Source organism: Hoplias malabaricus, chromosome Y (assembly GCF_029633855.1).
Source record: "Hoplias malabaricus isolate fHopMal1 chromosome Y, fHopMal1.hap1, whole genome shotgun sequence".
In the NCBI taxonomy this organism is placed as follows: domain Eukaryota; kingdom Metazoa; phylum Chordata; class Actinopteri; order Characiformes; family Erythrinidae; genus Hoplias; species Hoplias malabaricus.
In genome coordinates, this window is record NC_089820.1 from 76828674 (window position 1) to 76842736 (window position 14063).

Sequence of the window (14063 nt, forward strand, 5' to 3'; positions counted from 1 at the left end):
CAGTGCCAAGATGAACGCATCACATGTCCAGAAGGTCTGGTGTCATGGTGTGGGGTGCGATAGCGTATGATTCTAGATCACCTTTTTCCCTGATTACAGGCATGGGATGGTGCAGTACACCATTAGGTATCTCTACAGTTCCATGCAGAGAAGTCTGGCATAGCGTTAGCATACTGAGAGACACTGATTCTGTATGTGTAGCTCAATAAATATTGCCCATATTAGTCAAAATACTTAATAATGTATTGCTCCTGGTTTTCTTTATTTTCCTTTAGAACATCATTGTAATCTGACCCTTCTTTGGGAACATTGTTTTTTGATGATGAGAATATATAACTTTCCAAATTCCTAATGGCACATGAATCGTTTCATATGATGCTACACATTTCACTGCCACCTTTTTTGAAACATGTTGCAGGAATTATATTGGGAATTTATTAGGAGTTTATTTACAAAAGTCTATGTTCATGAGGATAATAGTCAAATATTTGTTCTGATTTTAATCCACACATTTCAAACTGTACTAACCACTGCTTATAATAATAAACTTTTCTATTCTATATTATGTACTTTATTCCGTTCCATCACTACTTCACCAACTACAAACAGATCCAGCCGAGACCAGAGAGAGGATCAGTGACACCACAGTTCACACAGTCAGTATTAATGCTGATAAGTGGCTCTTTTGTGCTCTTGTTGATTCTCTTGGATCTCCTGCTCAGATAGAGTTATTATTTTTGAGCTATGCATCTTGCTGGTGTGCTTTCCTTTGCCATGTTTTTGTTCTCTTTTTTCCTGTTATTAAAGATTATTAGCTATAAATGCAGCTAAAATTACATATTGATGTAGTATTTACAGCTTTTCTGTGTCTCTCATATATTTGTGCTGTCACTGCTGTTCTTCTCTGGCTTTAGATTTGCAGGTTTTGAAGCCCATTTCTCAGTAAAATGATTTTGGTTGTTTAAACAATAGTAAGGCTGGTGTGTGTGTGTGTGTGTGTGTGTTCTGGTAAACCCCACTGTATGGGGACAAAAAACTGTTTACACAGTCACGTCGTGGGGACCTCTTGCGGTATGGGGACCAAAAATCAGGTCCCCATAAGGAAAACCCTTTTAAACGAATGTAGGAGCTGCCCATAGTGGCCCCGTGTGGTTTTTAGAGTTTCCCCGTAACACATGTTTATCCGTCAGTGTGAGTGTGTGGTAGCGCCCCCTTATAGGTCCCCATTGTCATTGCACTCTATGCTCTGAAAACACACTTCTTACATATATGGTCGGGTACCGCCCACTTCCGGGTCCCCATTAGGAATGATTTCATCTGGACAGAAGACATTTTCAGTGTAAAACATGGCAATTAATTTGATGGACAAGAAAGAAGATTATTTGCAGGGGATGCCATCTAAGGAGCTAAGAGCAAGTGCCGAGGAGCGAAAGTAAAGCACAAGGTAAGCACATAACCATTATAACCAGTTTTCAGAACTCAGATTTGGTTAGTTAGCTCTAATTAATCTTCAAGATCAGGTAGGCTCTGGACCCACCGCGACCCTGAACTGGATAAGCAGTTACAGATAATTAATGAATGAATAATGAATGAATAGTTAGCTATTTTTTACGACATTTTCCAACTAGCTAGCTTTAGTAATATTATGACTAATACTATATAGTAGCACACAAATCAATGTGAAGGGGTTTATGTAAATTAAAGAGCCACTGCAATATCTTTACCCTACAACATTGCCCTTGGTATATGGTTTAAGTGAGGGAGTGAAGACGAAGGGAGTAAAAAAAAAAGAAGAAAGTGAGGAGGGAGGGAGTGGACTGGGATTAAATAAACAAAAACAAACATCATACATTTAATTTAAAAAATAGTGCTTCATATTTTAGTGTTAGTTTAAATATAAACATTTGCAATTTAAACACATTTACAAACTTTTGATTTAAGTATTTAACAAGAAAAAAAATATATATATATTTTATATTTTTGTTATATTTTATATAATATATATATATATTTTTTCTTGTTAAATACTTAAATCAAAAGTCTGTAAATGTGTTTAAATTGCAAATGTTTACATTTAAACTAACACTAAAATATGAAACACTATTTTTCTGCGTGACTGCGGATTGTGTTGGAGGCTTTTAATTTGAATCAGCGCCGGACGCCGACTGTCCCTTCACAATTAACCAGGGAGCGAGTTAGAGTTCTAAACCTCCGTCAGAGCACAGCGGGGCGGTGAGGTGCTGAAAGGTGTCCAGTAAGTGTCCACTGCCTCTGTTAAATATACTACATAAAGAACAGTGGAGTATTTAGGCGCTGTTTAGAGCGGTATGACGCCTCATGGATTTAAAGGCCAGCCCTGCTCCGAGCTCGAGGCTGAAAATGGCGCCCTGTTAACTCGCTTTTTGTTCGAATTTTTCTGTTTAATACAAATTAAGGTGCAGTTATGTCGCGCCGTTTGAATAGTTAACACATAAAACTACAAACCTTTCCACGCTTACATTCAAAGAAATTAAACATAGAGCATATCAAGCATAGACATTTAAAGTAAGCTGTGCCAGTTTAAGGTGGAACGGAAGAATTCGAACCAAACGGGTTGATAGGACGCCATTTCAGCCTCGTGGTTTTATAAAGAAAAGCTGATATAAGTTCGCTTCAAGCAGCTATGGGCGATGAAACTGTGCTACCTTTAAAGCTAACGTTAGCTAGCATTGCGCAAGATATTTAAGTTTAGTTTCTGTTTTCTGAGTAGACAATGTTGATTATGTAAGTCAGTTTCAGTGTCATTTATTTCACTACGCTTTTAAGAGCAAGAACAGAAACTTCCATAGTTTATTTCACAGCTATATGCTGAATAGATAGTGACCCTGAAGTGTTTAAGGCGGACATGATAGATAAGTCAGGAGCTAGACTATACAGCCATTAAAGGACAGAGGTGTCAGACCCTCAGGGTATGATTTCCATGCTGCAAGGTAGACAACCCCATTGGTTTTTAATAACACAATATCATATGACTTTGATGATTTTGTTTTACATTTGATTCTCATCTGTTATTTAAAGGGGTTACAGTTGTTTTATGTTTCTATCTTTATAAGTAACGATGCCTGTAGAGGAGATGGATCATTTGGACGACTAGTTAATAATGGCCATGGACGTCCAAACTGCAGGATGAAGAAAATTGACCAGAATGGGAATGCACACCTTTGTTTTTTTTGCCGGGAATGACATTAAAGGAGGAGACGACGTCACTTATGACTATGGAGGTGAAGACTGCCCATGGCGAAAACAAGTATGTTGCATAGTACACAGTGTACCATATGGCTCAGTGTTGCACTATGTATTGAATGTATGAGACATTGTAGTTCAATGAATTAAAATTTGAAACTATTACAAATATACAGTTTAATTAATCTTACACTTTCAATTAAATGCACAATAAGAATAAAAATTAAGACACTTAAAAAAGAATTTCAATGAGGTGGTATAAGATTGTCTTAGGGGCTGATCACAGATTGCAACTTTAAGTGACACAGAGTTAAACAACAATCATCTAACACAGGAAACGCAACACAAACAGGGATTAGATCTGGGAACATCTGGCATCTGGACAAAGTGAACGCTGGTGTGGTTTGCTGCCACTGCTCGCCGGTAATTTTAAAACTTGTAGTTGTCTAGCTTAGCGGACTAAAGGACTTTGCGATTGTTCTTATCAGACAATATCAACCATCATCTTTTAACAAGATCAACGATTTACCCAACTCCATTGACTGGGGTATACGGACTATTTCTTACCTGTTCTGCTCGGGCCATCAAGACCCTCCTGCCTCTGCTCACCTGTCCAAGCTGCCCGACAATGTTAATCGGCAAGATTCATATTCGGTGCTTCTCTGGGCTCTTTTGGCATTGACTCATCAACCCTTGGTGGGTCTGCTGCACTACTGTTATCGAGCTTCTCCGGCTGCGTTTTCACCACCTGTCTGCACTTCTGCCGGCTTCATTACTGCCCCATCCGGACATAACTTGCCTGCCACGCCGGAGATATGTCCACCGCAGGGTCATATCAACTCTGAACTTCCTCCTCTCACTCATTCTTTCTCCTTCTTTCAGCTTCCTTCCACTTCAGAAATCTCAAATATCATCCGTAAGTCAAAGCCATCCACATGTCAGCTGGACCCTCTCCCCACAGTTTTGGTTAAAGCTTGTCTTCCTTCTCTGGTCTCTCTCATCTCTGCCATCATCCACTCCTCTCTTTCCACTGGAACTGTTCCTCCATCCTTTAAAACTGCTGTAATTACTCCAATTCTTAAAAAAACCTGGTGCTGATCTTAACAATTTCAATCTCAAATTTACCCTTCATTTCCAAAAGTCTTGAGAAAATAGTAGGGTCTCAACTATATATTCTTCTATCTCAAAACAAACTGTATGAACAGTTCCAATCTGGCTTCCGCCCTCTCCATAGCACTGAAACTGCTCTCATAGAAATCACCAATGACCTCCTAATGGCAACTGATTCTGGTTTACTCTCCATCCTCATCCTCCTGGACCTGAGTGCAGCATTTGAAACTATCTGTCGCCCCACACTCAATAGACTATCCTCCATTGGTATCACTCAGATCCCTCTAAACTGGTTCAAATCATACCTCTCCAGCCGCACTCAGTACATCCAGCTTAAAACTTCCACGTCCCACCCTTCTCCTGTCACTTCAGGTGTGCTCTTCATCATTTATATTCTTCCGCTTGGTCATATTTCAATATCAATATGGCCAACGTCAATTTCCACTGTTACGCGGATGACACCCAGCTCTACCTGGCCTGTAAGCCCACTTCCAACCTCCCTCCCCCCTCCCTTACTGACTGCTTAATGGAAATAAAATCTTGGCTTTCCCTAAATTTACTTAAACTCAACAGCGAAACAGTGAAAACTGAGGTTCTTCTCATTGGTACTAAATCAACATTATCCAAAACTGACAGCTTTTCTCTTAACATTGACAATTGTTCTTTTCTCCCCTCCCCACAAGTAGAGAGTCTGGGTGTCATCCTCGACAGTACTCTTTCTTTTCAATCTCATATCAATAACATTACCCGGTCTGCCTATTTTCATCTCAGTAACATCAACCGTCTCCACCCCTCCCTTACTCCCCATACCACTGCCATCCTTGTCCACAGTCTTGTCACTTCCCGCCTTGATTACTGCAACTCCCTCCTTTTGGGTATTACCCACAAATCTCTTCATAAGCTTCAACTGGTCCAGAACTCAGTTGCCCGTATCATCACTAGAACCCCCTCCATCCACCACATCACTCCTGTTCTGCAACAGCTCCACTGGCTTCTGGTCAAGTTACGCATTGATTACAAGATCCTTCTGTTAACATTCAAGGCCATCCACAATCTGTCTCCACCGTATCTTTCCAATCTCCTCCATGTTGTAACTCCCTCTCGCACCCTCAGATCCTCCTCCATTCACTTGACTGTTCCCCCTGCCCGTCTCACTTCCATGGGAATTAGAGCTTTCAGCCGCTCTGCTCCCCAGCTTTGGAACAATTTACCCTCCAACATACGGAACATAAACTCACTCCCACAATTCAAGTCTTCACTCAAAACCCACCTGTTTTAAGATAGCATTTTCTTTAAAATGACTCAGTTGCATTGTTTATTTTTTCCCAATACTGTATACTTGTGTGTTTTTCGGTATTATTTATGTTTATTGTTTACTTTGTACTCTTAGTAAGGTGTCCTTGTGTGACAGAAAGGCACCTATGAAATAAAATGTATTATTATTATTATTAAACAGGAAATCAAAGTCACATATATTTTGAGAAGCTACTGAAGGTTTGGTTACACGTTAAAGAACACAGCAGTAATAATGACTTATTTATTTAATATCTTATATAAATAATAAAAAATAAAAAAATAAATTTACATGTTACAAATTATGGTGGAAAAGTCTTAGTGTTTACAGACTAAATTACACAATAAATACTGCATCATATTGCATAGAATTAAGTAAATACAATCCCTATAAAATCAGAAGGCAAATTATTTAAGAACAGTGTGTTCACAGGTAACTGAAGAAACAACTGCCACTGGAGATGTACATTTAAAGGCTTGGACTGATGAGCACAACATGAAAACTAAGCAGCAGGTACCAGTGTCCAACCAGGAGCTATTCGTAATCAGTAAAAGTTGTACTCAAATCTAAATTAATTTGAAAATTGATCTTAGATATGTTACTTGACCAAGTGGTAAGTTTATTTGCATGTTATGCATTATTGAGCTTGAATTGACCATGTTTTTGTGATGATATTTAGTGTGAATTATTACACTAGTCAGTTTACGGTATTGCACCTGGAAGGGTAAAGGTAGAGGAATGAGGATGGCAGATTTTATCCTCCACTGAGGCTATTTTCTTGGTAAATTGTCACTCTATTCTGGACACTTACGTCGTCCCCACAACACAATTTCCTTCAATCAGTGTGTGAGTAGAATCTATGAGAGCTATAACACAGAATCGGTCCTCTTAAGGTATCGTATTGATGTGTGAGACAGGTCCCCATAAGGAACCGTATTGTTGTGTGATGAAGGTCCCCACAAGGCCTGTTTTGTTCTCGAAGTGTGAATGCAGACAGAACTTGGCTTGACAGGACAATTTATTTAAATGATTATTTTAATTTTTGTCTCTGATGTCTGATCTAGGTTGCCAGGCAACTCATCTTAGATATGTTACATGACCAAGTAGTCAGTTTATTTGCATGTTATGCAGTATTGAGCTTGAATTGACCATGTGTTTCTTCTGTTTTTTGTATTTTAACATATTGTCCTTATGATATGTGTTTTCAGTCGACCAGTATTGCAGCTAATAACGTGGCAGAGGATGACTCCTGTCCCTCTCTCCACTCAGAGACCCAGATGCATGATGCTACTCATCCAAACAGCACTTCTTCAGCGGTACAATGAAGTTAGTCACTTCTGATATAATTTTACAGCCTGTCTTTGTCATGTTTTTGTTATTTTTGTTGTTTTTTAAGGCAGATAGAAAAAGGCAAGGAGCTTTTTGTGATGATTTTTAGTGTGAATTATTACACTAGTCAGTTTACGGTATTGCACCTGGAAGGGTAAAGGTAGAGGAATAAGGATGGCAGATTTTATCCTCCACTGAGGCTATTTTCTTGGTAAATTGTTACTCTATTCTGGACACTTACGTCGTCCCCACAACACACTTTCCTTCAATCAGTGTGTGAGTAGAATCTATGAGAGCTATAACACAGAATCGGTCCCCATAAGGAACCGTATTGTTGTGTGATGAAGGTCCCCACAAGGCCTGTTTTGTTCTCGAAGTGTGAATGCAGACAGAACTTGGCTTGACAGGACAATGTATTTTAATGATTATTTTAATTTTTGTCTCTGATGTCTGATCTAGGTTGCCAGGCAACTCATCTTAGATATGTTACATGACCAAGTGGTCAGTTTATTTGCATGTTATGCAGTATTGAGCTTGAATTGACCATGTGTTTCTTCTGTTTTTTGTATTTTAACATATTGTCCTTATGATATGTGTTTTCAGTCGACTGGCATTGCAGCTAATAACATGGCAGAGGATGACTCCTGTCCCTCTCTCCACTCCGAGACCAAAATGCATGATGCTACTCATCCAAACAGCAGCACTTCAGCGGTACAATGAAGTTAGTCACTTCTGATATAATTTTACAGCCTGTCTTTGTCATGTTTTTGTTATTTTTGTTGTTTTTTAAGGCAGATAGAAAAAGGCAAGAAGCTTTTTGTGATGATATTTAGTGTGAATTATTACACTAGTCAGTTTACGGTATTGCACCTGGAAGGGTAAAGGTAGAGGAATGAGGAGGGCAGATTTTATCCTCCACTGAGGCTATTTTCTTGGTAAATTGTCACTCTATTCTGGACACTTACGTCGTCCCCACAACACACTTTCCTTCAGTCAGTGTGTGGGTAGAATCTATGAGAGCTATAACACAGAATCGGTCCCCTTAAGGTATCGTATTGATGTGTGAGACAGGTCCCCATAAGGAACCGTATTGTTGTGTGATGAAGGTCCCCACAAGGCCTGTTTTGTTCTCGAAGTGTGAATGCAGGCAGTGACGCTACTGTTGCACACCCCGCCGCCTCCTGCTCACAAATAAAACTAGTCATCCTTTGCCTTCTCTCTGGTTATGTGGCCTTACTAAAAGCTTTCCATGAATCACCTGACCCAAGGCCTGGTCTTCCGCATTGTACTTGGCCAATCACATCCTTTAGATCTAATGAGCTCCTGGCTACCTGGACGGCCACTTTTGGATTCCACTTCCTTCCTGCTTTAATGATTTGCGCTGCTGCTTTTACCACTGCATCTTTCAATCCTGACAAAATCATCTCACGACTCACCTTAGCACATTTAAATTCTTCAACTAAACTTGAGTGGTAGCTCCAGTACCCCTCTCCCATACCATGCCACACTACTTAAACACTGCGGCATCCCTAGCCACTTGGCCACCTAATACGAAGCAGTAAGCCAAACTGCAGACACCACAATTTCAGCTTTCCTGTCAAACACAGCCTTCAGCAGTTCAGCTTTTAGTCCCACAACTTGTCCTGTATCGTTTAGCGCTGCACTATATCATCTACCTAAATTCTTTGCTGGTCTCTCGGTACTGTAGGCCTGACACTCAGTCCTTTGTGTCTAATCCAAAGCCACACTGACCTGTAGTCCTCTGTGTCTAATCCACAGTCAGACTGACTTGCACTCTTCTGTGTGTCTAATCCACAGCCATATTGGCCCACAGTCCTTCCTGTCCAGCCCATAGCCACACTGGCCCACATTCCTCTGTGTCTAATCCACAGCCATACTGACCTGCACTCTTCTGTGTGTCTAATCCACAGCCAGACTGACCTGCAGTCCTTCCTGTCCAGCCCATAGCCACACTGGCCCACATTCCTCTGTGTCTAATCCACAGCCATACTGACCTGTACTCTTCTGTGTGCTTAATTCAAAACAGTACAGATTCTCTCTGATCAGTGTCTAATCAACAGCCATACTGACCCATATTTCTCTGTTTCTAATTCACAGGTATACAGACATGCACTCCTGTGCCTAAATGTCAGCTGTGCTCACCTGCAGTCTTCCATGTGTTAATTCACATGTATACTGATCCATATTTCTCTTTGCATTTGATCAACATTGATACTCCATATTTTTTGCCATCTCTTATTCAACCATTATATCCAGCCACCAGTCTACAGTTCTATCTAGTCATATCTCTACAACTACTTGCAATTACAATTCTGATCTGACCTCTTTCAGGTACTGAAAGTCTCTTGGAAGAAGAAAACACTTTGGCAACAGACAGATGTACAGATAGCAGAAAGGACAATCTGTTCATCTCATCTTGTATTGTACCATCAAACTGTGAGAAGTGTTTATGGGCTGAACGTGACGCTCTTTAAAACCGAGGCTGGCAGAACCGGAAATTCTACCTTCATAATTCAATTACAGTCTACAAAAGGAAATTTCAGAATAAATAGTGTGGAGATCATGAAGTATCTGGTATGGCATTTATTTGTTTACATACACGTCGCAGAAACGCACACTGCACATTTCCTAACTTTTAAAAAGCATTTGGATTTTACTTCAAATAGTTTTTAATAATAATTAAAATACCATGCATTTAAATGTAGCACTTTTTTTTGCTGTTTGTTGTAAGAAGAATATCCTTTTATTTTTGCCAGGCACAGAGTTTAATTGTTGCTTCCAAATTTGAATTGAAAATTTGAAAATTAAAAGGTGAATTCTGCTATTTAAACGTGAGTTTAATGTGCTTAAGTTAAATTAGTTAGTAGTAGTTTTATTATAGTGTTAAGTGTCATGTGAGTAATGGTTAAAATCTGGTTTAAAAATATTAAATTTCAGAAACAGTTGTTCTCGCAGTAGAAAATAAAAGGTTTGCACATGGTGGAAACAATTTAGACAGTAATTCACTACTCTTTCAATGATTTATCTTTCAATAATATCTTTAATAGATGTATTCCTATTAAATCAGTATTAATCAAAGCAAATTCTGCAATGTGATTAAAATGATTACATGAGTGATGCATTCTATCACTAACACCATTTGCTGACTTCATGCTACATTTCTACAAATGACCAACTAAGCAACATGTAACTATTGTTGCAAATATTGCAAATTTTCTTTCAATTTACAATTTTTTAATATTAAATATTTAAAAAAATGTTTTCTGATGCATTTGATATTTGAACAATGCATTATTCTTAGCATTTGCTATCTTAAAGCATGTGAATTTTCATTAATAACATTTTGTTACAAGGTCCCCACAAGTCAAATGGAAATCTGTGTGAATTATGCAAATGATATGTATATGAGGTCCCCATCAGTTATGTTGACTTGATATTTTTGAGGTCCCCATTTAGCACGATCAGAACAGATCAGAGCAGATACTTCAACTTTTCTGAAGTTTAAAGTCGTGTATATGCTCACAAAGCTATAGTTAGTGTACCTGATTTTTTTCATACCCCTAGGACCTTTAGAAAGGGTGGTCCCCACAAGTGATGTTCAAAAAGCTGGTCCCCATCAACCATGGAAACCAGTATGTGTGTGTGTGTGTTTGTGTTTGTGTGTGTGTGTGTGTGTGTAAAAGCAATCTGAAGATTCAAAGACATACACTAAGGTGAAACCCAATAAAAGGAAGGTAAGAGCATTAATCTGCCTTTAAACTTTATTTAGTTTATCACTGAAACATTCAGAGACTGAGAAAGGTGTCTGACTTTATTGTATCGTGTTTTTTTCTGTTATTGTGGTTTTATGCATGTTTTTTGAGAAAAAGCCAGAATGATTCTATAAATTATCTTTGGCCTGTTTTACACTGAAAAACCATTAAAAAAGCACATTATTTCATATTATACCTAATTAAATATGTTGTGTTTTCAAAATAAACTAATTTAAATGCTACAACAGATTATAGAAAAAGGTTTGACAGCAAAGTGTTCACAACTTCAGAAATCTGCCTTTCTCTTCCACAACAGCTGAAATACATGCAGTAAATGACACCTTGTGGTAAATTGTTTCAGGTGTTGGTTTTGTGTTTCCTGCAAACCAATCTAAGCCTATGCAGCAGTATATAGATCTTGCTTGTCTTTTCTTGTGTTTCAGAATGTGTCACACATTCTCTTTTGGGAACAGATCAGTTTAAAAGAAGGCCAAGTCAGCCCCTGCACCTTCTTCTTTCACAGCTGTGGCTTTGAGCGTTGTCTTGTTGAAATGAGCATTGACGTCCTTAAAAAGATCTCTTCTAGGAGGCAGCAGTTTGCATCTTTTAGAATTAAAGTTAATGCTAGAACAAAGTTAATGCTAAAAAAAGAGTGGTTATATCCACTCTTAAAAACAATTCTTGTCCCTCTATACTCTCCCTAAAATGCCCTAATCACAGAGTGGATGCATGAAATGGTAGAAACTAAAACATGGATCTTTTGTTCACAAAGTCTGTGCAAATTTAAAAATTACTTTGTTCTTATTTTGAATTCTCCACCCAGTGCCAGCTTTTTCTGATTTACAGGTGTATGGTAGAGGACAGTAACTAGAATGAACTTTGATCCAGTTCTGATAGTAATTGCTCCTCACTGGCATCAGACTAAGAGCGGCATGGTGGTGCAGCAGGTAGTGACACAGTCACAGGTTGTGGGTTCAAGTCCTGCTCCGGGTGACTGTGTGTGAGGAGTTTGGTGTGTTCTCCGTGTCCGCATGGGTTTCTTCTGGGTGCTCTGTTTTCTTCCCACGATCCAAAAACACACGTTGGTAGGTGGACTGGGACTCATAAAAGTGTCTGTAGGTGTGAGTGAGTGGTCTACAGATTGTAGGATTGGGAAAGAGCAAGGCCAAGCAGTTAGTGAAGTACTGCTCTGTCTTAGCAGTTACAGGGAGCCTGTGATGTATATATGGAGAAGACAATGTTACCTCTATCCATGAGAAATGTGTATTGTGAATTTAATCATGAACTTTGTAAAGGTTTTGGATTTTACAAGTCAAATCCAAATTAAGTATTAAAATGTAACAGGATTCTGCAGTTGACACCTCAATAATGTATATGATTACTGAAACATTATCAGACTGACTTATCAATAGTAATAACTATCCACAGCCTTCATCTGCAGCAGCTCAGGAAACTGACTTTATCTACGTCAATGTAGTCTCAGCTTCCAAAAATACAACTGTAAGTGACTTTAATGTCATGAATTAGATTTCAGTTTAGATTTAAAGCAAGCAGAGAGATCCTTTTATTTCTAAAGCGTTTCCATTTTCCAACTCTCTCCAGCTGCCGGGGACGATGCAGTGATGTAAAAATCTGTAAGAGGTGAGTCAAAATACAGTATAATTTATTATCTGATGAGTTTATTACACTTTTTAGAATTGTTCTAAATGTTTCTGTTGTTTCTGTGCTTATTGCAGTTGTGCGTGGCTATATTTCTGAACAAAATATCAGACCACATCATTTGCAAAGAAGAAGGATGCTGCAGTTCAGTTCAAACAAATCAAAGAATTCATCACAAAACACCAAAAAAAACATGTAATTTCACAGCTTTAATAGAAGTATTCACATCACAATGTACAGTGAAGTGGATGTAAAGATTACTATGATATACCCATGTGTAGTTTTCATATATTAAAGTAAATATGTGCATTGGTGAATACATTAATTCATCACATATTTTAGGAGAGCCCATAGTCATCACCTTCTATTCCTTCTGACCACTGCAGGGACTTGAAACAGTTTTCTGTAAATGGCCCATTGCCTCTGTTCTGCAACTCTAGTTTTAAATTCTGTGAGCTTTGTGCATTTCTCGTTTTTTAACACTTGCTTTTAAAATAATTAATAAAATATTATTAACATATTTATTCAGTACTTGAGGCTTTTTAAATGCTAAGTTTAACATATTTGGGGAAAGTTGTGCTGTTTCACAGCCCATATTTAGTGCTTTAAATGTTACATTAAACAAAGTTTAACATTAAGTGTGTAAATGTGTAGAAGTGTGCTTTCTATTCCTCCTGAGATGTGAACACAGTGAGTGCCAAACTCAACAACTGAAATACTATCATTTACATAAAGCTTCTCTGCTCTTTACCTACTGCAACCAGCAACTACACAGCTGTTAAGGGAAGTGCAGCTGAATTCAGAAAAACAGAGAGATTTGAAATAGAGGTGAGGTGCAAAAGAGCAAAATATAAGTAACAGTACAAGCAGGTTTTGATGGCTGTTGATTTGGCTCGATGTTGTTGTGTCCAGCTGCTGCTATTCTGGAGATTTCCACACTCAGGTACAAACACCTCAGAGAACACTACATTAAGAACATTTGTTGTTCACAAGTTAATGTGCTCCCAGCATCACAATGTTTTTAAATTTCTGTGAGAAAACCAGCAGTAATTTAGTGAGTGGAGCAGGGGCATTTTCCCCTTTTTAGCTTCATTTAACACAGAGACCAAAATAAACATAGCACAAAAAGTAATTTGTGTTTAGTAGATTATCTCTTTATTGAAACAATGCTTCTTGGCAATGACTCTGACACCGTTGAAAAGCCTGTTAATTTCCCTAAATGGAGCCACATTTGTAAGGAACATGCGTTTGTGGGATGAGCAGTAGAGCTGAGTATGGGTTGCGCCCATGAACAATTTGCCAAATCTTCTCTGCCAAAATCGCCAAAAATCGTATTAGTTACACATAGGTTGTTTGCCACTTTTTTACCCTATTTGTCCTATAATAGAGATCCCAGAAGACCACCAAGGAGCGAGTATTATTTTGGTGGCGGGGGCGCTGCCCTCGTAAAGATTTCTTTCAAGAGGCTACTCAGAGGCTGGGCTGACTGCTATGCTGTCTTTGTCCACTAGAGGGAGACACAGGTCTACTCCCCAGTAATTGCGTTCATCACCCAACACCTGATCATTTCCCTATTTAAGGGCTGCTTACAACCGCTTTCGTGCTTAGCCTTGGTTGCCTACAAAGACTGTCATTTTGAGAAGGTAACCTTAGTACGGTCTCTTTAGCCTCTTTTC

The 14063-nt window shown here is 38.7% G+C and overlaps 1 protein-coding gene across 3 annotated transcripts; it reads left to right on the top strand.

Annotated features, from left to right (window-relative positions):
• Positions 1–2116: 2116 nt before the first annotated feature.
• LOC136677618 (uncharacterized) lies at positions 2117–12930 on the top strand. 3 transcript variants are annotated; one of them, XM_066655191.1, is made up of 10 exons: positions 2117–2254; positions 3093–3286; positions 6059–6139; positions 6835–6942; positions 7559–7666; positions 9308–9550; positions 10660–10710; positions 12157–12228; positions 12331–12369; positions 12465–12930. In XM_066655191.1, the coding sequence occupies exons 2-9, from the start codon at positions 3185–3187 to the stop codon at positions 12349–12351; spliced, it is 786 nt and encodes a 261-aa protein (XP_066511288.1). In that variant the 5' UTR covers positions 2117–2254; positions 3093–3184; the 3' UTR covers positions 12352–12369; positions 12465–12930. The 3 variants fall into 3 exon arrangements, with proteins under 3 accessions (XP_066511288.1, XP_066511290.1, XP_066511289.1); XM_066655192.1 differs by lacking the exon at positions 2117–2254 and having other exon boundaries at positions 3160–3286; positions 6048–6139; XM_066655193.1 differs by lacking the exons at positions 10660–10710; positions 12157–12228; positions 12331–12369; positions 12465–12930 and adding an exon at positions 10541–10654.
• Positions 12931–14063: the final 1133 nt, after the last annotated feature.

Coding starts and splice junctions, on each gene's coding strand:
- LOC136677618 (XM_066655191.1), top strand. CDS start 3,185: ATGGGAATGCACACCTTTGTTTTTTTTGCCGGGAATGACATTAAAGGA. Junction 3,287..6,058: donor ACTGCCCATGGCGAAAACAA/GTATGTTGCATA, acceptor GTGTGTTCACAG/GTAACTGAAGAAACAACTGC. Junction 12,229..12,330: donor CAGCTTCCAAAAATACAACT/GTAAGTGACTTT, acceptor AACTCTCTCCAG/CTGCCGGGGACGATGCAGTG.